Genomic DNA, 23701 nt, shown 5'->3' with positions numbered 1-23701 from the left:
GGGGCATGCAGATAGAAACTTCTTCTGAAACCTCCTGCTATATAACTTATTTACGTGTTGACATGCTTATATAAAATAGCATTATTTCTAAATATCACAGAACCAGCCTTAAAGCTTTGCTAGTGGAAAGCCAAAATGATTTGTCCCATTTTGCTAGCACAATAACTCTGTGTACATTAACAAGCATGATGACCATATAAAAGTAAATCTGTAGAGTGAAAGAGTGAGTGCTGAGGGCTCAGCACCCAGACGTGGTGTCTCAGTTGCTTCAGGTATCTCCAGTCTGGCCCCACAGACCACACATTAGCAACTGAAGCACATCAGGTACCCTGCTGAAGCACGTCTCAGATTAATCTCATCCAAAACCAGTCAGGCTTGTGTGCTGAGATCACAGAGAATATGTAAAGGAGTCACTTAAAAAGTACAAACGTGATCTGAACTAGATTACCAATGTTAGCATACACACACTGACAGCATTCACACAGCATTTTGTGCTGGCTTTCAGATGACCTCAATTAGGCCTTTACTACACTGCAGGAGCTAAAGAATTCATGGATTTGCAAGCAAAACAAGGACTTAAAGAGAAGCAATAAAATACTGGAAAACTTACCACAAAAGCTTACCTCATGCATGAGCACTGCTGTGCTATGGGAAAGTGAAAGATTTCTGAAGGAAACGTTCGGCTAGGCTGCAGAGAAACACGTATCTTAGATGCAGAATAACACTGCTCAGTGGTAAGGAGATTGTTTTAATCCTGTGCTTGATGCAGAACAGCTCAATCTGCAACTTTAAGGACTCCTGAATAAAACACCTCCCTTATATTCGGTTTGAACAGGACTTGCACAACACGGTATATGTACCAAGAAGCTGATACTCCTTTAAGATTTTCCCTCAGATCCGAACAAACCATGCATTTGAAAAGATGGTGTCAGAAGGGTAGTTCTGGTAGCATTAGGGGCCCTGCTAAACAAACAGCTGTCATGACTAATTAGGTCAGGGAATTATGGAAGTCAGTACTCTGACAAACCTTTAAGAGGGATGAGGCAGTGCATTACAACTTCAGAAAACCTAATTACCAAGCAAATCTGACACAGAAAGGTTTCCTCCCAAGAGGGCAGCCGCAGGGGGCTCGCACATTGCGTGACCCGGAGTCCTGTCACCTGAGGGAGGTGGATGGGATTGCAGCAATTCGGCTGCGGTGAAGCAACTCCAAACGCAAGACCTGGAGAAATTTGCACCAGAATAGAAACAAACAATAGGGCCCATTCGTAACATTTCCAGTCAGAAAGAAAACCAGCGGCTTTCCCGTCAGCCTTACGGCCCTGCTACCCCCGCAGCCGTGCTGGGGCCCCCCCCCGCCACGTCCCCCTCGCCTCCGGCCCGCTGAGGCGTTTCGCCCCGCGGGGGGGGGGGGGGGAAGGCCTCGCTGCACCACCGCCAGAAGGGCTTGAAACCGAGACACAGCGGCTAACGAAAAATTTAGAAATACTTTTAAAAAGAGGTCGCAGCCTCCGGTCCCCCAATTACCGCTCCCCGGCCGAAGGGCATCGGGGTCGCCGCTCGGCGCCTCACCTCCCGCAAACGCCTGCTTGTCACAAGTTGTTGCACACAAAACACGCCTACGGGGTTACCAAGCACATGCAGCAGTTAGCCCCAGTACTTCGAGACACACATTTTGAAAGGGATAAGCCTTTCAAATAACCGTAAAAATAACCTGCTCTAGTATTATAACATCTGCATCTTGCAATGCTGCCCTCACCGTGCTCAGCCCAGCCTTTGGGGAGCTGCCTGCCTCAGGAAGTGCCCAAAGAGCTGAAGCACATTAAAAACAGCAGTAGCATTTCACCCTAGCCCGACATACATGGATGGCACGTAAAAAACAGGATGGTGACTTGGCCAGTAGCAGCTAACATTGCCCCTTGGTTGAGAAACACATCCGTCTGTTCTCACAGACCAGCACACAGACTGATTCTCCATCTCAGCAGCCTGCGTGGGGGAGTGCTGGAAGCCCTCCATTCACCTGATAACCACTAACTAAAAGTACCAAAATTTTTATTAGAATTTAATCCATTACCATATTCAGTACTGGACATATGCTAAAGTATCTAAAAATATAGTGAGACCACAGATTTAACTGAAGTTTAAAAATGAACTTGCCATCATGCAGTCCTTATCCATACAGATAATATCACCTTTTCACAACTGTGCTATAATGTTCTGCTACTGTGCCTCTAGATTTCATTAATGCTATTTCTGCTCATATAGCAATTTTTTTTTCCCTCCTCTACTCTCAAACTGGAAGAAACTCCCATGTCAAGAAGACATACTATTCCTCTGATTTTATTACACAGCTTGAAATGTCAGTCTGGCCAGAAGCGGTTGTCTGGCTGGTGCCCTCAGGCTTCACAAAGCAGCACCCAAAGAATGTGGCTCATGCCATGACCAGAATTGACTAGTGGTAGCATGGCCTCTGACAAGTATGTGGGCTGTGCTTCTGTGCTAAGATGATAAACTCACAATACAGAGCTTTGACTTCCTTGTCATCTTTTGTTCTGGAAACTAAAATCAGATTATGTCCACTGAATGCAATGTGGGATTTATTTGGGTATTTTGGGAGGAAGGACTAAAGGAATGGAGTAGAAAAGTTCTGTTTTACAGTGTTAAACATAGTGAAAATTGTTTCTTTGCTCTTCCTAGTCCTTTCAGTCGTTATTTTTAGGAAGTACTATGCTAACTGTGCTCTACAGCATGTTAGAAAGGGTCAAATTAACTGTAATCTGCTTAAGAAAAGTGTAACCATCCCCTAAAGACAGATGCAGAAAAGTATTATTATACTATTGCAGGCCAAATGTCTGTATTTTAATAAGTTAGAAGATATCCATGTATAGAAGCCACAGAGTCACTGAAATGTTAACAAGTTAATATATTTTAAAGCAAATATAACAGTGTACACATAAAAACCATTTAATATAAAGTGAAAACCATTAGATGCACCTACTACTGCAGATTTTTGGTTATTTTCAGCTCTTTCACTGACACTTGGAAACAGTGCTCTTCATTTCAGTTACACCAAGTTAAATGGCAAAACTGATCTACAGCAAGTAAACTGCTGCCTTTTCATTCCACTGGGAAAGACAGCACCACTGCAATTGAGTCTCTCTAGAAGGGCACCCATATGAAACTGACTGTGAACATTTGTCCCACTCACTAACACATGCAAGAAATTAGACGTGGCTTGGCTGCTGCTTCTGAATAGCAAAGCTCAGTAAGTGCATCTTTGCTGTACAAAGTGACAGACAGAAAACTGTCAACAGATAACCATATCTGCCTAAATATACACATATGATACATAATGATGGGCCATGCTGGCCAGTAAGTAAGTCTCTTCAGGAGCAAAGCTTTAATTGCACAGATTATAAAACTGAACAAATGCTTCTACAGAGCAAATTACAAGCTTTGGTTTATGCTTAGACAGTGAACAAACCCTTCCATTTTTATTAACATCTATTATGAAAAATGGGTCACCTCATTGCTACATGCGATAGTCAGTTCTCTATGATTAAGTACTTCATTCCATACAATGAAATGAAGCTCTGTGTCTTATCCAATGAACCCATTAGCTGTATTCTGGATTGGGATGCAATAAATCCTTATGAAAATCCATTGAATTACAAAAAAGTTTGACTTATTTCCTTCACAATTCCCCACCCCTCCCCTCCATTTTTAAAATGCTGCATATATAAAAATAACTTCAATATGGCACAGAAGTGGGATTCTCAAGGGAAAGCATAGGGTAAATGGACAAAGGGAAGTATCCCCTGGCAAGATCAACAAACTGCATACAGTCCATGAGGAACTTGGACCCTATACAAAATGAGCTTCCCTGTGTTCCAACTCTTGGATCCTTTTTGGTCTCAGTCTCTGATAAGTAGGCTTCAGATCTGTAGGGTGAGCATCCTCTGAGCTAGTTTTTTGTTCATCTGTGTTTTGTCCAGGATCACCTGATAAAGGCACAGAGCTCCTAGCTAGTTTCACAGTATTATCCTGGTGAAGCACCGAGCTAGCGCTGGTTGATGCACAAGCTTTTGTGGTAGAACTCTCTTCATTTTGTTTTGATTTGTTAGAGGGTGGTTTATAAAATGTCCCTGGGGGTGGCTGCAATGTTCTTGATGCTCTGAAGGTAGCAACAGACTTGGCATCAGGACCACTCCCTTCTGCTGCTGTCCTTCCTGACCTTACAGAAAGAGAGTATGGCTTAACATGAAGACCGGCATTAGCAGAATTGTTACCCATGCTGCATGATGAAGATAAGGCACCTGCAGTTCCACTCTCAAGTGCTCGGTTCTCCTGGGGCACATTAGTCACAATCATCGCTGTCCTTGCTGTGATATCATATTGTTTATATTGCTTGTCCCAAGTTTTTCGCAGCGTCTGGGTGTCACAACAAGAAAGTCTGCAACAGGTACTAACAGCAGAGAGTGCCTTTACCTCTGAAACTTCTTCAATAGTAGGGCTCTTGCCAAGATTCTCCGGACTTACTGCTCCTGCATTTTTTGTATTTCTTTCATTCAAAACACATGGAGGAAGTATCCTGTCTACAGGTAAGCTCACAGGGCGAATAGCTAGTTTTGTCCTTGGAACCCGCAATGGAACTTTGTTAATTTGACGATTAGGTTTTGCAGGAAGTAAGTTAATTTTACAGCCATCTTCACCTGGAGAAACAAATGAATCATTGTCTTTTTCTGAAGCTGGACTCACAGCATCACCTGGAAACACATAAATAGATGCTCGTCAAGTCAGCAAGACTTTAACAAACAGAATACAATCTTCATTAATGGCTCCCTCACAGCTGGTATTGTAATAGAATAACAGCTTTTAGGTATAACTTTCCACATAGCTATGAGCAACCTGCTAAAACCAAATGTTAGTATTTCAATAATAGTAAAACAGATATTGTACAGATGTGACTAAGGAGAAAGCAGACAGAGACATTACTTTTTTTTTTTTTTTTGCTAGTGCTCTCCCATTTCCTGGATAATCTTCCATTTTTAAGATTTTAACAGTTTTCAGAATGTTGTACTCTATGTACAGAACATCACCAAACTGGTAACAACAACTCAAAATCGTTGTAATTAAGAGATCATGTATAGTTACACGTAAATAAAGTGTAGGAAATCATGCCTACGTTAAAATGAACCACTGTAGTAGCGCATGCAAACAGAAGAACAAAAATCTTATATAAGATTTATAGGTAGGATAGGCAAACCTGTCTCTTTTGGAGCCGAAATAATGTCCAAAACGCATGCAGCTGTTGATTCTGTCAGAGAGCTACTCTTTCCAGAGCCTTCTTGTTTACCACCAAAATGTAACGATGCACGTTCTGGGAGACAATGACCAAAATGTTAATCACTGGATATTACTTCATAGCATCATAGTAGATTGCAGAAATCCACGGCCACAATGTTTTTTACCATTTTTTTTCCTAAAGAAGTCACCATTGTGTTAACAAATACTTTAAATTGATTCTATAACCACATTTATTTCTGATAGCCTTTAGAAAGATTTAATTCTGTTCCTCTTACAAAGATAAACACTATATCAAGCACTAACAAGCAAGCTTTTAGGCAAGACTAGCTTGTTTGAATTGAAGAGCTACATGCACCATAATCTAATGCATCTATGCATCCACCTAAATGCATTCTATTCACCCATCCAAGAATAAAATTCCACTAACCAGTTGCAGACGTATCTACTTGTTCTTTTGTATTCTTGCTGTTGTTTGATTCCAAGAACAACACAGCTGCTTCTGAAGCTCTGTTTTCACTTGGAGCTATCAGAATACCCTGTTAACGTAAGTCAGAGTGAAAGTAAATGAGAACAAGAGAAAAGACTCCAAAAAAAAAAAAAAGTAGCTTATAGAAATGTGTTTCAGAATGCTGTAGCATTTAACACAAGGTAAGATGGCACAGGTGGCACTGCATCAGCACAAGAGAATTCACTCACTTCCTTTACAGCAACAAATGACTTCCTCTGCTGCTGTGGCTCCCTCTCCCCTCCTGATAATGCAACTCTGACTGTAATGGCAGCTTCTTCAGACTGAGATGTGCTCAGAAGTGGTTGCAATGAAACATCAAATATCTTTTCATAGTATGTTATGAGTAACTCCACTATCCGTGCCTGATATGGATAATCCACAAGTGACGACAAGGAAACTGTAGCATCCGTTTGACGTGGCCTGATCAGAGTTGGGCCAAATATTATGCCAAGATTGCTGGCTGACATTTTATTTTCATCAGACTGTTCTGTAACCCTGCATAAGGAGAGAGGAAAAAAACAACCAAGAGTAACAGGGGGTTTCACTACTTCAGAATTATTTTAAGTATTAATTCTAAGTTATGTCTAAAGAGGCTAAAAGACAAAAATACCAAAGGTGGGTTTGGGAGGCAGGCAGAATCAAAGATGACAGCACTTAACAGCAACTTGGACTAAGCCCTTTCAGTGTGTTTTTTATGTCTAATTTAGTGCTATTTGTGACCATCTGGAATATTGAATAAATGAGGCAGGAGGGTAGGCAAGGGTATGTGCAAACAGATGGAGAAATACAGGTTAGAATCTAGTAACGTGACAACTCAAAGACCTCAACCCAACATCACTACACATATGGCATGCTTAGGCAAACTATAAAGTCTCTATGCTACTTCTGAAGCACTTAGTGAGAGTAATTGATGAATACAAATACAAATCTGTCTTTTTCCATGGGATCTCTTAAAAGGTCAGAATGTGCCTGATTTCATTAAATTCTCTTCTGGCATAAGGTTATGTAATGTAGGACCTAATAATATAACTGCAGCACAATCTAAACAACATGTAACTATTTCTGTGAATAAACAGTGACAAATGACAACAAATCCTGCAACTTCTTCCTCTACTGTCATCCAGAAGGGTAGTCGTTTCCTAGTATACACCATCTAGTGTGCAGCTCAATTTTCAATAGCAATTTACATTTAAAGTATTTTCTCACCTGTGAAGGTGTCCAATAAGGTACTGAAGAGTATTATAGTTTGGTACAGGCAGCTGTTTCAGAAGGTCTTTAATTTTAATGATGATCCTATTCAGTTCAATACAGATTGACTGCCTTTTCTTTGATTTGGGACTAGCTTGTTTAGCATCCAGTTCCTCATTAACACTCTGGCTTTCCTTTGCAAGTCCAATGAACTCATTGTAAAGCCGAAACAAAATCAAGGGTTCTGGAAGCTGAATAAATAAGAACATTTCAGAAACTTCTCATGCCTGAATTTTACCTTGTTTCCTTCCTGTTTTTCTTCAGTTTTGTCTGGTCTAGCATATTTTCTTAGATGATGTTTTTATCTTTGTTTATTAGCTCAAACAACAAGTTCTCAAAAACAAACCTCAATAACAGATATTCATATATATAGGTATTTCCATAACAAGATTGCTGAGAGAGAAGCTGTTATACTGCAGATGCATGAAACGAACATTTGTGATAACAAAACACAGCATTCCTTCCTCCATCCTTTGATAGTATACTACATGTGGTATCCAGTTTAGTCCATATTCTATTTTTTATTGGATTTTAGGGCATAGAGCATTTTAAATCACGATTCAAATATTCTCTTGGTGTATTACAAAGTGAATGTTAAGAAAAAAAAATCACAGAAAAAGACAAAAAACTCAAACCTAACCTGGCTACTTGTCTAGCTCCAGTTTAGATAAAAGCAAAAAGCAGAAAAACTAGTTAAAATAATTAGTGTAAATAACTTTTTTTAGGGTTTAACTCAGGATTCTGTCTGAAAATGTCTGCAGGTTTCTAGAAGTATTTCAACATTTAAAATGGACAGGTCTACTTAAAAATAAAAACAACACATATCATTTACAAAAGTAATTAGACCAGAAGAAAAACAAAGTTAGCTATTTTTAGTTATAAGCCGTATTCAAAACACAGCACAGTGCCTCAAACTATCCCACTATGATGTACATAAGACAGGACCATGAAGCTAAGCAATGCTTATCTCAGTGTTAACTTTGTTTTTGAGTGACTCAGTAATCACACTGGGCAACATCCCAGCCTCATCTTTTCAGTTACATACTGAAGTCCTGTTGCAAAATCAATCCTAAAGCTTTAAATCTCCATTTTGTAAGGAAAAGATGGACAATCCTTCCATGATGAGCACATCATTATGACAATTATGAGTGCTTGATCGAATTATTGTTAGCATATATTAACAGCAGTATTTTAGCATGTCTGCATATTGAGGCAAGAATATGAGAATATGGCAGTGCTTTAAAGTACAGGTATAACAGCCGAAACACTGTAACCAAAGGTTTTTAAAAGTTTAGCTTCACTACAAATGGATAAATAAAAGCTAGGTCTGTGTATGATACTGGTAGTTGAGACACTGTATCACATGAATTCTAGATTGGAGACACGGTATCACATGGAATCTAGATTGCAATACAAGCTGTCAGCCATCTCGCATCTTTCCCTGCCCTTATCACAGCCTCCTTATGAAAATTAAAAAAGCTTACTGCAAATATACAAGGCATTCAAGTCACCTACATATGCTGCAGGATTGCTGAATTTTTTTTTTTTTGTCTTGTACGATGAAATATACTATGCTACTTTGTTTTTTCTATTTGACCTCTCAAGTGCATACCTGGCGGAGATACAACTTGAGAACGTTGCTGATATCATGTGCATAGAGTTCTGAAAGCTCAACCAAATCCTTTCCGTTTTCAAAAGCTTGACAAAGCTTTTCAACTCTTGATTTGGCTCCATTCACACGATAGATGCCCTGAAAAAAAAAAAAAAAGAGTAGCACAACTCTATCGTAATTCAAAATGCAGGTGCAAGTTTAAAATACAGACAAAACCCAGCAGTATAACATTTTCTTGAGAGCCTTTTTTTTTATTTAAAAAAAGTGCGTTCACACTTAAGTTTTATAAACAAACTTAGGCATACCTTGACATTCAGTGCTCTGCTTTCAATTTCTGATGTGCACTTTTTGATGATGAAAGGAATGCCATCAGGAACATTTTTAGCAGCTTGGGCAAATTCCACTCCAAACAAGTGAAGCCTTCCATGAAGTTTTTTGTGCCCACATTGAATAGCTAAAGTCTCTAAACACTTTTTATGGCATGCAAGTGAACACTAAAAGAGGGAAAAAAAAGTACATGGTTTGACACATTCTAACACTACAATAGATCTCTAATGTTTGTCACCCTATATATGAACAAAAAGGAAAATTCATTAGGTTCTGTGAGCCACAAAGTCCATACTTTTTAGATAGAAAAATATAAGCTCCCTAAACTCCCAACTTCACACAAATCCCAAGCAGCAATTTAAACTACTTTTCAACTTACCTCCTCACATTCAGCTCCATGAAACACCACTAAGCTGTCACATTCTCTGCATTTAGATGGAGCTCTCAGCTTCCGCAGTTTGTGTGTCTGTGCTGCTTTAGACATACTAGTGTTTCTAAAAGGTCCTGGAGAGTTTGCGGTTTCGGATGTCAGATCATTTAAACCTGGAGAGATTTTTTTTGTTTCAGTCATTGTAATATCAACTATTGGGATAGGCTTTTATTTTTTAAAAAGTACCGTGCTGTAGAACATGGAGTTCTGTAGCAGAAGCTATCAAAGTAACCAAACCCATTTCAATGACAAGGAAGCAAAGCATTGTTACAGTTTATTTAACAGATTAACCATCAAATAATAATATATGGAAGTAGAATCAAATAGTTTTGCATAAAGTATTTCAGTTCTCTTCTATCAATGGCACATGAAAACACTAGGATATTTAATTCCAGCTAACCCGCAGATCAGGCAAGTTTCTATTTACTTTAAAGTCCTGTACTGGGATATGAAAGATTACACTACAGTTCGGTCTAATCTTTCAGAAGTACTTCATAAGCATACACTGCATATGCTAAGAATTAATACACACTCACAGCAGAACTCATAAGACAATGACTCCTCCCCAGTCACTAATTCTCAGTCTCCTATGATAACATCAAAATACTTTCTAGAGGATTCTACAACACAATAACTGGTGCTTTTCATGACTTTTTTTTTTCCAAATTATCAACAGTTCTGTGAAACAAAAATTAAGATTTTAATCTGTAGAACATAAGAAAGTAATACATATAGTTAGAAAGCCCAGAAAGCTTCTTGAATGCTCAAATAGTGATTAGATACTATTCCAAGTGAAAGTTTGCATTAATTGGTATGTTGCCATGCTTTAAATCTAAATCTAAAGTAGTATTAACAACACGCTCATTCACAGAAGGCAGAGTATATATTTAGGAAATAAGGACTAAAGGATTTCCTAAATGCTTTAATGAACAGTGCCACAAATATAGCTGAACTAGTTTGCAGGTACTGCAGATATCCCTTAAAATTATTTCTGATAATCCAGTTATTCAGGCTTCAGTAACTTTGGCAATTTCAGCTTTGTACAGTAAAAAATTCACATCAAAGTTAGAAATGGTCCGTTCAGCACCACTTCATCAAAACGACTTGAACGTTATCTTTCAACATCGAGTGGAAAATACACTGTACTGAAAAGCTACACTGTTGGTAACCACAGCACTGTACTTTTCTTGAGAGCATTAAAGAGAAAAAGACAAATTCCACAACAAAAAACATCTTTGGGGGAATTTTCAGGTGTGGAAACAACATTACCACAGTCTGAAGGAGATGGTGGTTCTCTTTCATCAAGATCATCTGCAGAAGACATAGTACCAGTAGAAGGTGTTCGTGGAAGTCGTCTTTTAAAATCCCCTGGAAGATGACCAAAAAAAAATCAGGAAGCTGAAAGCATCACTTCTGCCCTAAACTAATAAAGTTGTCTTCATTAATTTAAAACAGTCCAAAGAAAGGATTTAAAATTAGTAAGTGTAATTATACCTGGGCTAGCAGACGGAGAATCCATAGATCGTGACTCACTGCTTCCTCCTGCACTTTCAGAATCACTGCACATTCCTCCACTCTGGTTTCCAACTGACCAAGATCTGAATGGTGGTGGCCCTCGTATTGCTTTTAGAAAGATAATCCAAAAGTTCCAAATGTAAAGGACAAAGTGACAGTCTCTTTATTGAAAAAAAGTAACTATGATTCTGAATAGGCAAATATTGAAAAAGTTATATGAACGTGCAGTGCAGTGGAAAAAACAGCATATATTTCTGTAAAAGCTTCGGGATGAAAGAAGTTAATTTTGAAAACTTGACACTTGTACTTTTGCAGAGAAGCAGAAATCAATGCAGTATTCACAAAAACACTTTTTAAGTTGCTAATGTCAATAGAAATAATTCAATATACTAAGCTTAACAGAACTTACTGTTTGAGTTACCCCTTACCTTTCTTACTAGAAGAATCTAAGCTACACATACACGTACTTTTCCATTTTTCCTATGCTTGAATGTATAATTGCTTTCAGGCTTCAAACTTTAAAACGCATTTTTTCCTTTCACTGCTAACTTTCTAGCAGTGAAACATCAAGCACCTATTTTTTTCCTGATATTTTTATTTAGGGACTGAACTGCAGCCGAAATACAAAGTTGAAATAAAGTAACTACCTTGGATATCTGTGCTGCTGGATGATCTCTTTTCTCCAATCCTTTGCGAACGATGGTAAATTGGACTTCCCACATCATCTAACATCTGGGATGGAAAATCTCCTGAACACTGCGATAAATTACCATGTGATGTATGGACACTGTTGGTTGATTGCTTATTAAAAACCCTTTGGAAAGAAGAAAGTAATTTGAATAGTGGATTAAAAACAGAATTGAACAAAAGACAAAACTATTCCCCTCCTCCCGCCCCCCCAATGCCAGAGGGCTAAAAATGCTTTATTTAATGAACACTGTTGTTCATTAATGTTCATGAACATGTATTTTTTTACTTGTAATTACTAAAGCCCAAATTAAAAAAGGCCATTTATTTCTAATTAATGAAGTGCAATTTCTTTTTTTTTTCCTTTCATGTAAATCAGCTTTTCCACATCTCTGCAAGGTTTTATGACTTCTCTGGTAGATTTTGAAAATAACAGCAAATCTGTTTAGCTGAAGACCAAAAAAATTTAGTGGCTATTGCATCTACTCTCCATCCTTTCATATGAAAGATTCTCTGCTCAGCCATTACCCCTATTCATCTATAAACATATAGATGTTAAAATGTTGCTAGATACTGCTGCATAACCAATACTCGCTAAAAAACAGAAAATAGGTTGAAGCTACCAGCGATGTTAAGTCCACTGTGAAATATTTGTTCTCAAGTTGAGGATAAAAAACAGTTAGCAGTCTAACGTAAAATGCTGAAGCACTCTGTGGACAAAATGGCCTATTGGCCAAGTTTAGCTGTCAGGAAGTTGTTGCTTAATCAGTTTTACCCTGTCCAGCTGAAGGAAATAACAGACTTAAGAAACACTAAAACATGCATTTGTCCAAGCTACTATCCCTTAAATAAATGCAGACCTGAACAATACAAATGATCACTTTGAGTGCACGAAGAATCACAAGGCCATGTCAAAGAAAACAAGAGGGAAGTAGGGAGGAGAAAAAAACAAGCTCCTATTAATCTTAAGCATTAAAGAGCTACGAGACCATAAATAGAGTTTGAGATTTCATGCTCATCAGTTTCTTGGGGAGCTGCATGGTTAAATCCCCTAAGTCAAGGTTTATGAGCACGTCTAAATCAAGTCTTAAAAGGCAGGAAATTGACAGACAAGAACTAAGAATCTCAGCTTTAACTTTGAATTTCCTGGCTTTTGTTGGTACAAGTCTGACCCAAGCATTAGGTTTTTGTATTTAGTTCTGTTTTGAAAGATGATGACGACACTTTCCTGTACAACTGTGAAACATACAGACTGGAATGAGTATTCTGGTACTTTAGTGCCAAGATGACTATTTTATAACAAGTTAAAGGTGGAAAAAGCATTTGGCATACTGACATTAGCAATACCTTTAATAAATTAACATTAAAAGCTGCTATTTCATACTGCTTGGAAAAAATAATTAGCTATATAACAAAGGGTCGTGTGGACTTGAACTTTTTTGTCACACAGCAAGAGACAAATCAAACAAAACTTCCTGCCTGAAGTTTTCCAAACCTAAACCATATACAAGAATGTACAGTAGCAAGGCCTGCAGAAGGAGAAAAGTACCTTCCCAGGCATTCTAAAACAAATTATCAAATATTACTGCCACACCACACTAGTAAACCTGTCCAAAATTTATTTTTCATATTAACTACTATCTACATTAAAGTAGTAACAAGTGAATTCTTAACATAGCAGTTGTCAATGTTTTAGCAAGCATTGTCATGTTTGAATTTGAAAATTACACATAATCAACCACCAAATTACGTGCCAAAGAAATAAAGAATGGTAAAATAAAACACGAAGATTCATTCAATGCTATTTTACTCGTCCGGAAGTTCTTACTGGTAAACACGTATGCCTTGCATTTAATTCTGAAACAAGCAAATGCCACAAGTAGTTTGGGACTCACCCATCAACCTGGGAACTATGGGTTTCAAAAGAACCTGATTCAATAGGAACGCCTTCCTTTGGCAAACTTTTCACAAACTCTGAATACTGCTGACCAGGGTCATAAAGTTTGGCACTCTCACAGAGGGACTGGCAGTTAACTGGAAGAGATACAACCTGAGCATGCTGCAGCTGGAACAGGTTAACTGTTGCCTGTTAGGAGGAGAAAAATTTGTACATGATTTACTAGGTATTTTAATTCACTATGCTCAACCCAAATTAGCATCATGACAGTGATTTAAATAATAATACTAGAAAATGCTAGGAACTAGTAACACATGTAGGGATGGGTTTTGTGCAAGATTCCTGGAAGTCTACTGCAAATACTTCATATGAGGCAGTATTCCTCTTTTGCTCTGGGTTATCAAATACTTAAAGTAGCAAAGCAAACTCCAGTGTTTTCCCACTTTGGGTTAAACGAGCAAGGTTTATACAGCAAGGTTTGTTGCTACCAAAATGACAACTTTCATCCTCTGGGAATGTTAGCCAATGCTACAATGAAGTAGTTGGAATTCCAAACCCAAATTAGCTCTGTATCACCTTGAGACATTAAAAAGGACAAAATGCCTTGTCCCAACAAAACAGACTAACAGAACACAGAAGTAAAATAAAGCTTCTAAAATACTTTATCCAAGTCAGAGACAAGGGAAGGGGACACTTAATGGCTTCTGCTTCAGGTAGGGGGTTGCAGGAATAACTGCTACTGCTTTGCCCTGGTTTCAGCTAGGATAGAGTTAGTTTTCCTCCTAGTAGCTGGTATCATGCTGTGCTTTGGATTTATGATGAGAATAATGCTGATAACACACTGATGTTATAGTTGTTGCAGAGCATTACTTATACTAAAACAAGGACTTTTCAGCTTCTCATACTGCCCTGGCAGTAAAGAGCTGCAGGTGCTCAAGGAGCTGGGACGGCTGACTCGAACTGGCCAGAGGGACATTCCATACCACATAGCATCATGCTAAAGAATTTGTATGGGGTGGCTGGCTGGGGTGGGTGGGACCACTGCTTGGGGATGGGATAGGCATCAGAGGACAGTGAACAATTGCATAGCGTGTCACTTGCTTTGTATGTTCTAATATCATCATCATCATCTCCTTTCTTTTTCTTTCCTATTAAGCTGTCTTTATCTCAACCAACAAGCTTTTACCTTTCCCTCTGCCCCGATTCTCTGTCCCATCCCACTGTGGATGGGGAGTGAGTGAACGGCTGTGTGGTGCTTAGCAGCCTGCTGGTTTAAACCACAACACATCTCCAACTTTTTCAAAATGGAAAAGATTTTTTGCCTTCACACCTTCCTTCTTCTTTGGCCTTTAACAAGCTGGTACCCTGACCAGCTTGCACTAATGAGGCAGCATGCAGCCAGGTAAGGAATTCAAGCCTGCTCGTTCCATTATTTGTAAATGAGAAACACTTTCATCTTCCTAAACTGTCCATCAGAATTTCTGACTTACTTCATCAGCTAGCTAAAAGCTTGTGGCTTTTGATTTTCACAAGCAGAATTCAATTGCCAGTGGAATTTATCTTGCTAGTGTGTTAGTTGAAGATGAAGATTAAAATGTCAATTAGTTAAGAATTACTTTTCCTCAAACTGTTGATTTCAGAATTTGCAATCTAGAGAAACTTGCACTGACAGGTTTAAGCCTTCTACTAAGCTTACTGTGGTTTTATGTCCCCTCCCCTCCAGTGACACAGCACTATCTGACTTCATCTCATCTAAATAAAAAAATGCATCTATTAGCAAAATGCAATGCAGGTCTTGTACAAACAATATATATAGATATAACATTTTGACAATCTTTTGCTTATTTACACCCATTACATTTGTATATTAAATTAGTCACAGTAGATATTGCAGTAATCAGGAAAGTTTTTAAGGCTAGCAGACTCCATGGTGCAGTGCATTAACAAACACTTGAGCCAAATGTCTTTGCTAATGCACAAATGAAAATAACGGGAATGTGAGCTGTACTCAAAGTAACGAGATAATACTACTAGAAAGATTTAACATGAATTCTGTAGTCAAGGTTCTTGCAGTGCAACAGCTCATCAAAAACATCTAAAAATTCAAGACGGGTATACTCGCATATTTTTTTTATATTTAAAAATACCTCTTAATACAAAGAGGAACAACAAACATTGAAACTTTTCCTTTTTCTACTGGCTTGCCCTCTGTCCTTTGAAAACTTCCTATTTTAAGCAGTTGATACTATCAACGCAGTTTTCTCTCAGTCTTAAGAACCTTTATATAGCTCTATTTAACAATTAGGCCAAGCTACTTTATTGCCTAAGCTATTTTAAAAAGCATACTTACAGCTTTAAGAGTAAGATCACACTGGAAAATAAGCTCCCGAAGCTGCATTAAGACATCACTTTTAAAGCTTTCCAAATCATTTCTTTTTTCTTCAATCTCTGCTATGCTTGCTTTATAGTGTTCATTGGCCTCTTCAGCCTATGGAAAAACACATATATAAAGGGTTGATGGACAACAAACCTTGATACTAACAGATGAGAAAGATACATACACACGACAAATTGTAACAGAAGATTCTCCTTTAGGATAGAAGCCTGAAAGCACAGCAAGATTAAAATGAAGAATTATGAACAGAACATTCACACAAATGCTCTCTCAATGGGGAAAAAACAAACAAACAAAAAAAAAACAAACAAAAAACAAGCAAAACCAGCTAAGACTTATCTTTAAAAGTAAGAAAAAAAACCTACTTTTTGAAGAGCCTCCTCCTCTAGCCTTCGTTTTTTTTCCAGTTGCTTGCTGAAATCTTTTACAAAGCTTCCACTTGAGCTAAGATGTTCCTCCTCAGCACGAGCGGTGCAGGATTTCGCCTTTTCATACTCATCTTGACGCTGTGTATATAGCGACTTGGCTTTTCTTAGAGCAGCTTCCAGCTCTTGCTGCAGAATGCAAAGAAAAAATGCAAAAGAAATAATTATTTTCATTTTCTGTTTGTTTAATGTGATGTTTAAAGAAAATGTTATGCCCAGGTCGGTACTCCTCAGTTCAGACTACAAAAGTCATAGAAGGATAACCTCTTACAAATAGGAATATGCCATGAAATCGACAATTACATTCTACATCTATTAAGTCCTATGGGTTCTATATGTGAATTAAGATGTGTAACATTAGATAGCACAGTTTGAAAATATTGACCTTTTGAAGAATTTAAGATTGAACACTGGTAGATATGAAAAATACCAACCATTTTTTTCTGTTCTCGCTGCCAAAGTTCCTTGATATCTTTCCTTTGTCTATCCAACTCATTTTTTCTTCCCAGAAGGGGCTAGATAGGAAATATTAGAGAAATATGTCAAGACTTACAGATTGCAAGTTTGTACTTTCAAATAAGCCATGATGTTGCAAAACCTTTTACAAACCCAAACAGTATTTGTCAGTTTCTGTAAGCTTACCTGCACAAATTTGTTAGACTGGAGAGCAGCAGCTGTTTGTTGCCAGAGCTGATTGTTCTCAATATCATTTTGAAAAGCATTAAGAAATATTGATTGGAATGGCATATAATCCTAAAATTATACAGAACAAAACATAAGTGTTCTAGGTAAGGTAGAGCCAATGTTCTAAGTGTCAGTATAATCAAACTCAATTTTCAATTATGTTTAATACAATATTAATGTGTGTGTGGAAGTCAGTTAGGTATGAATACTGAAAGTGGGATTTCTCAGCTATCTTTCATTTTTACTCAAAAAACTTGGGAAGGCAGGTCTGCAAGTCCAAATTACACAACATACAAGATGTTAGAAAGAAAAAAACAACAACACTGAATACCATAAGGCTACTCTTTATTTTCAACAAAAATTTATTTATCCAAATTTCCATAGAGGATGGGAAGAGATAAAATGTAACAGATCTTTTATAGTGAGTTGCAGTATAAATCAATTCTGTATCAACTTAAAAATATATTCCTCATTTTCCACAGTTTCATTTTTTCTCAAGTCATCTAATGCATATTTAAGACTTAAAAAGACCTCTTAAGTCATACTCACCTGGGGTCCGACAACAGCTTTAGCAGTTTCAGCCATTTTTGCTAGGTTTTTAGCACACTCCACTTCTGTTAAGGAAATAAATCACATAATTAACTGTTTGTGATAATTATACCACCTCCCAAATGCTTTTTACATTCTTCCTCTAACAGATAGACTACAGAGGGGACCACCTTCACTTCGTTACAAACCTTTAATTATAGGAAATGGGTGTTAGTCTGTCCACTTCAGTGGAACAGCTACTAATTTAGAAATCACATTATTGACAGTCTGCAGCACAGGGGCCTAACAACAGATTTAATTCTATCATGACAATGCTGATTAAATGCCAGAAAAAAAAACACTCACCCAAGCTAAGCTTTTTTTCTACCCACGCGACTACATCCTTGGTATATTTTGACCATGCTTTAGCATAGGACAGAGCTGATTCAATTCCACTGTCATTCCTTAGAAGCATGTTATCAACCTCCTCTGCTCGAAGATGTCCTGAAAATAAAGCATCAAACACGAAGAAGTGAATTTTAGACACGACCACACACTGAGAGCAAAGCCAGTATTAGCCAACTGTGAATACTTAAGCAGCTCTCATCTTGAGTTGTTCTTTAATGCTAGTTGACTCTAAACAGGACTGACAGAGGTTTTAGAACAAATTAACAGGTCATAGTATTTTATGTGGACTAGTCATACGGCCAGCATAGCTTTCTTAAAGAAATCAACCCCCAAAAAAAACAACTAATCAATGACATAAAGAAGTGCTTTGGGTCTTGTTTTTTCCTTCTCCCAAAAAGCAACCCAGGGTGGTTACTCATAGAAGTGCAAAACCTCTGCAAAAGCAAATTATTTACACTGAAATTTTACTGGCAAAAAGTGACCAAACAACTTATTTATAAGATGAGAACATATATACAGAATTGTATTTAATAAATATTGAAGGAATGACCTACCTTGAATATCATCCCTTTCATGCAGTGAACCCCCAGACTCCACAGACAGATTTTCAAAAGACTGGTGTATAGGAAAGAGATCAAGTTAGGGAAGATAAGTTCTCACTAGCGCTGATAGTCCAAAAAATTAAACTTCAAATTTAACCCTCCCTTTTTTATTCCCCTCCGCAAAGTAAGGAAAGACCTATGCTGTAACTCCCTCTCATCTAATATAGGATCTAAGCTCCCATAGCTGTCAACTGAGACATAACAAATAGCAGGGAATCATATATCTTTAATCCAACAATCCTGAAAGGTTGCGATGAAAAAAACCACCATTGTTTAACATTCAGGGGGTCTAGAGGGGAAGACATATGAGGAGCAGCTGAGGCCCCTTGGCTTGTCCAGCCCCTATCAGGGCAGGCCTCATGGCGGCCTGCAGCTCCCTCACGAGGGGAGTGTAGGGGCAGGCGCTGAGCTCTGCTCTCTGGGGACAGCGACAGGACCCGAGGGGACAGCATGGAGCTGGGACAGGGGAGGGTCAGGCTGGGGGTTAGGGAAACGTTCTTCATTGAGGGGATGGTCAGACAACGGGACAGGCTCCCCAGGGAAGTGGTAAGAGCACCAAGCCTGCTGGAGTCCCAGAAGCAGTTGGACAACGCTCTCAGACATATGGCTTGATTTTTGGGTGGTTCTGTGTTTGAGCCAGGAGTTGGACTTGATGCTCCTTGTGGGTCTCTTCCAACTCAGGATATTCTATGATTTGCTACCCATCTTTTAAGAAGGATTTCATCCACACCTGATGTGTGGATGAAATATCCATACATGTAACAGACACCATTGTACAAGCCCTAAGAATCCTGGATTTCTTCCATAGGAGAATAAAGCCATGATTTCACCTAAATTACTTGCAGGTGTGCAGTGTAGGCGCAACAGCTGACTGCTAACACTTTCTAACAAAGCACCGATACACAGTACTACCTGACAGAATTTAATCCAACAATAAGTAAACAGAATTTAGCTTAGCATAAGATTTCATCCCTTTGTCCTCATGCTGCATCTTTTTTAATTGTTGAAGTCCTACAAATACATTTGTAGGACTGTGCTGCAAACCAGGCCAATTAAAATTACTCTAGACAACTCGGAAGCAGAGAGCAGGCAAACACAAGGAAATAGCTGCAAAATAGCCTTAAGCTTCACAATATGAACTTGTTTCCATTTTAGATTTTGGTGTTGTTTTATCATCAGACAAAGCTAAAATGGAGCATGGCAGCAATGATGCAAGAAGGGGTTTTTGCATTTATTTTTCTTTTAAATGTAAATGAGAACTGATCATAAATCAGAAAAATCCCTGATCACTGTTCACTTCACAGCAAAAATTTTAGCTTTTAAAGTGGGATACAACTGTTAGGTTAGAATAAACTAGAAAAAACAACCAACCAACCACATCTTACGCTAATTCATTAAGTACTTACAGGTTTTGGTCCTAAAAAATTACTTCCCATTCTATAAAACCTAAATCATTTTAGCCCTGACAATGGTTCAGTCTTCTCCAGTAACTCAGGCACACAGCCTGGTTAGGGCAGCTATTTAATGCTCATTTGTCCATCCAAATTCACCCCACTATGAATATGCAATACCACGTTGTAAAGGCAAGCACATAGACTGCCATTGATGCTCTGCTACTTCTCTTTATATACTACTTTGTCAGAACGCAACCCACCACCAAAAAGACAGTGAGTGACTCATCCCAGCAAGCCTGCCCCCCCCATAAACCCAAACTTGCTGACTTGTACATAGATTTTATTTTAAACTGAACTTCAACCAAGCCTGTATTTCCATTGCCCAAGAATTCTCAATCTGTCAGAGGCAGAACTCCGCAAACAGCACACTGACATTTTATTCATCTCTTACTGTGCTTTCAGACCTACACAGTGTCCAATAGCATTCAAATAGCTTGTTCAGCAATGAAAGGTCACACATACTCATCTCGCTTCTCCCAATATATTCTCAAGCTCTTGTGTTTTTAATTAAGAAATCTTTGTTTCTACCTTGTACTTCTGGTTGTACTACAAGGACTAAAATGAGAATAATTACACTTGCTAAGAGGGGGTATACATATCACTTAACTTAAGCCTTCAAGCCGAATGCCTGAACTGAAGAATGTAAGCACCCCTGTAGTCTAGAGAAGCAAGACCAACCCCCTCAACTCTGAAGCCTTGGAGCAATCCTCAATAGCTTAGCAAAGAAGGCCCTTAATTTAAGAGGCAATTAAAAGCTTTCTCCTAAATTAACCTTCAAACTCTTTATATGTTAATTTCTATCAAAATGCTATGCTCTAATCTTTTTAAGATAGAGCTAGCTGCTATGTTTAACCAGTGAACGTACAGATCTGAAGGAATGAAAAGTCAATACAGCTACTTAAATATTTTGCACTTAGCTCCTCCTAACACATCTACTAGTTGGCCTCCAAATTACTTTCTAAATTGCAAAACAAAGTGAAATGCATCATCTGTTAAAAATGTGTCTGAATGCAATGCATATTTTATTTAAGACAGATTTCCAACAAGTTGAACCGTATTATTCTACCTGCTCCAAAATTTAAATTTGTTCTTTCCACATTAGAGAAAGCAAATGACACTACAAAAAGGGGGCTTCAAATACAAGCTGGTGACTTCTGGAGCAGCTAGACTAGAATTTGTTCTTCATTTCACTAAACTGTATTTTTTCCTCAGCTTCCACCTACCCCCACATTTAGAAGCATAATGTAAAAATATATTCCAAAGAAATGAAGCCATAACAGGATTAAAAGCAAACACATTCATCACCTTCCTTCTGCTGGTTAATTGACTATCTGAAACAGCACTTGTTCAAATAATTTCATCTACGTTACTTGAGATGCTGGCTTCTATGCTATTTCATATTTTTCTCATCAGCCTAACCCTCTTTTTGCTGGAACCAGTCTTCTGAGTAGCTTCCTTCCTTTCCATGTCCTTTGGGAAGACTAGCTTTGCAGCAGCTACAGATTTAGAAGAATGTCTATGATTGTCCATCTTATTCTCATGTGTTAACAAGCAGTGTAAATTTAAAAAGATTATTTCTCAACCATAACTGTACAGCATTGCTATGATCAAGCCTGTATGAAGGAATGCTATGTCTTAAGTACGTATCAATAAAACCTAAAAAAAAGACAAACTTTTTTAAACCTTGTTACAACTTTGCTTGGCATACACGTTTTCATTACATTAATCTGGATTGATTTACCTGCAAGTCTGATTTGACATAAACAAAAATTCAGAGCTGCATATGGTACTGAGCATTTTTTAAATCTCACCTTCAGAGTGTTTAAAAGGGAGTTTTAAACTGCTAGCCCAGTTGAATCATCAATGTCATTGAGAACAGAGAACATGTACGAGTACTTGAAACCCTAAATACTTTTTTTTTTTTCCATGGGCTTAATCTTATTTTAACACTCAGAAGACTTCAAGCAGCCTGGACCCATGATGCACAGAGTTTCAGTGGAAATTAAAATTTCCTTTAAAAGATATGATTTCACACACTGAGAACGTTTAGCCTACCTGACTTCTCCGAGATACAGGAAGTCCCAGTGACGAGCCATTGTCTACATCTCCCATAAGGAAGTCTGAAACACTACCAGAAAAACAAAGAGCTGTGTTACTTCATTAATTCTCCTACGTGATTTCAGATCACTGAACAAAAATTCAGATCATCTCTCTAACACTCTTTAAAAGTTCTGCAGAAAGATTTTCGGAAGTAGTTTTGAATTCCCTGCAATTTCTATACTATGTCCTACCATTTCTATACCATCTATTTCCATCATGGCTTCCCTCGTTAAGAAAAAAAACAAACATCAAAACAAAGCAGAAAAAGCATTCTGAATACGGTCAATTTAAATTATTTTATCAGCCAGTATTTGGTTGTAAGAAAACAGAAGGCTTTTTATGTTGTTGTTGTTCAAATCTAACTTTGATTCAGCTCCACTGAGCTCTTTACAACTCTTAGATTCCAACTTACACGTTTCCAAAGGTAAATGCCAATGTTTCAATGGAAGCAAATATTTCACTGAAGAGTTCTCTCTTGTTTTCTTCATTAACTTCTTTGAAGTTCACCGCTTATGAAAAAGATGAAAACCAAAGGGTGAGAGGTGGGGTCAAGAAAGTTCACCGTGCCTGAAGACAAGTTTATACAGTTTCCTATAGAACAGGCAGTATTATACTTCTAAACAATTTCAAAAACACATTAAAAAATTCTAAGAACCTGAAAGGAAAGAAATGACCGCCTTCCAGATGCTTCCCACAATGTAAACAGATTACCCTTACTTCCTATATCTTCCCACTTAAGCAGCAGCTCTGTGCAGGAATATGATGGTAATATTGGTGGAATAGGTGAATAGTAAGCATCAAATCAAATCACAGCAGTGACACTGTCAAAAAAGAGCTCACAAAAACAGAAACAAAGTATTTGAACAATTGCTTCTCCCTTTCTGGTTAGATACTTCAGAATATGAGCAGCAGTTTGAGTGTCTCCCCTCTATCTGTATGCAATCCTTTGTTCACCCAGAACATGGGGTTTCTGTTTTGAAAAACAGAAAGCTACCAAAAAGTAGCATCAAATGCAAAATGCTTCAGTTATTAGCTTCATAGTCTGACAAAACCCCTGCAGCCTGTTAAAAGTGTGGAAGAAGCAAGGCATAGCTATCATTGTTTCGAAATAGGAAAGGAACATTTTTGAACAAACCAGATGATTTGAACTGGTAACCAAGAAGATTAGTTAGGCAGGCAACACTAACCCTTTAACAGGCTTCCATGACAAACTGGAATAACATGGAGACAAATTGATTCATTCAAAATGAATCAAAAATGATTCATTCAGAGTTTCTATTAATGCAACTGCCAGACAAGGGAGAGGACAGAGAAGGGAGAAGACAAAAACCACAGTGTTTTTTATCTAGTTTCCAACCCAACTCCTAAATCATTGGTAACTCGATTTTTTTTTTTTTTGTACAAAAGTCAAACATACCCCTTTGAGCCAAAGCTGAGCCCTTTCGATGGAAGTCAGTTTTACAAGGGGAGCCGTGACAATCCCACATTAGTATTTTTAAATGCTTGATTTTATTTAAGCAATGCAATATACTTCATCAACTACATGCCTAAATTACTATAAGTTATATACTGTT

General features: G+C 38.0%; 1 protein-coding gene across 6 annotated transcripts in view; it reads right to left on the bottom strand.

Annotated features, from left to right (window-relative positions):
- Nucleotides 1–2903: 2903 nt before the first annotated feature.
- Nucleotides 2904–23701, bottom strand: part of ARHGAP29 (Rho GTPase activating protein 29) — a 57978-nt gene continuing 37180 nt past the window's right edge. For 4 of the 6 annotated variants that reach the window (XM_068691266.1, XM_068691265.1, XM_068691267.1 and 1 more), the window contains 21 exons: nt 22540–22636; nt 22083–22155; nt 18526–18586; nt 17930–18067; nt 17585–17649; nt 16994–17104; nt 16786–16866; nt 16292–16480; nt 15882–16019; nt 13530–13720; nt 11595–11761; nt 10927–11055; nt 10702–10800; nt 9382–9545; nt 8981–9169; nt 8676–8813; nt 7022–7254; nt 6004–6310; nt 5735–5843; nt 5267–5380; nt 2904–4766 (listed from right to left, as the gene is read on the bottom strand). In XM_068691266.1, coding sequence (XP_068547367.1) covers nt 3865–4766; nt 5267–5380; nt 5735–5843; nt 6004–6310; nt 7022–7254; nt 8676–8813; nt 8981–9169; nt 9382–9545; nt 10702–10800; nt 10927–11055; nt 11595–11761; nt 13530–13720; nt 15882–16019; nt 16292–16480; nt 16786–16866; nt 16994–17104; nt 17585–17649; nt 17930–18067; nt 18526–18586; nt 22083–22155; nt 22540–22636 — 3695 coding nt within the window. In that variant the 3' untranslated portion in view covers nt 2904–3864. The remainder of the gene's footprint in view (nt 4767–5266; nt 5381–5734; nt 5844–6003; nt 6311–7021; nt 7255–8675; nt 8814–8980; nt 9170–9381; nt 9546–10701; nt 10801–10926; nt 11056–11594; nt 11762–13529; nt 13721–15881; nt 16020–16291; nt 16481–16785; nt 16867–16993; nt 17105–17584; nt 17650–17929; nt 18068–18525; nt 18587–22082; nt 22156–22539; nt 22637–23701) is intronic. The other 2 variants (XM_068691269.1, XM_068691268.1) reach the window with 2 other exon arrangements.

Source organism: Anas acuta, chromosome 8 (assembly GCF_963932015.1).
Source record: "Anas acuta chromosome 8, bAnaAcu1.1, whole genome shotgun sequence".
Lineage (NCBI taxonomy): Eukaryota > Metazoa > Chordata > Aves > Anseriformes > Anatidae > Anas > Anas acuta.
This window is presented reverse-complemented; position numbering and strand designations above follow the sequence as displayed.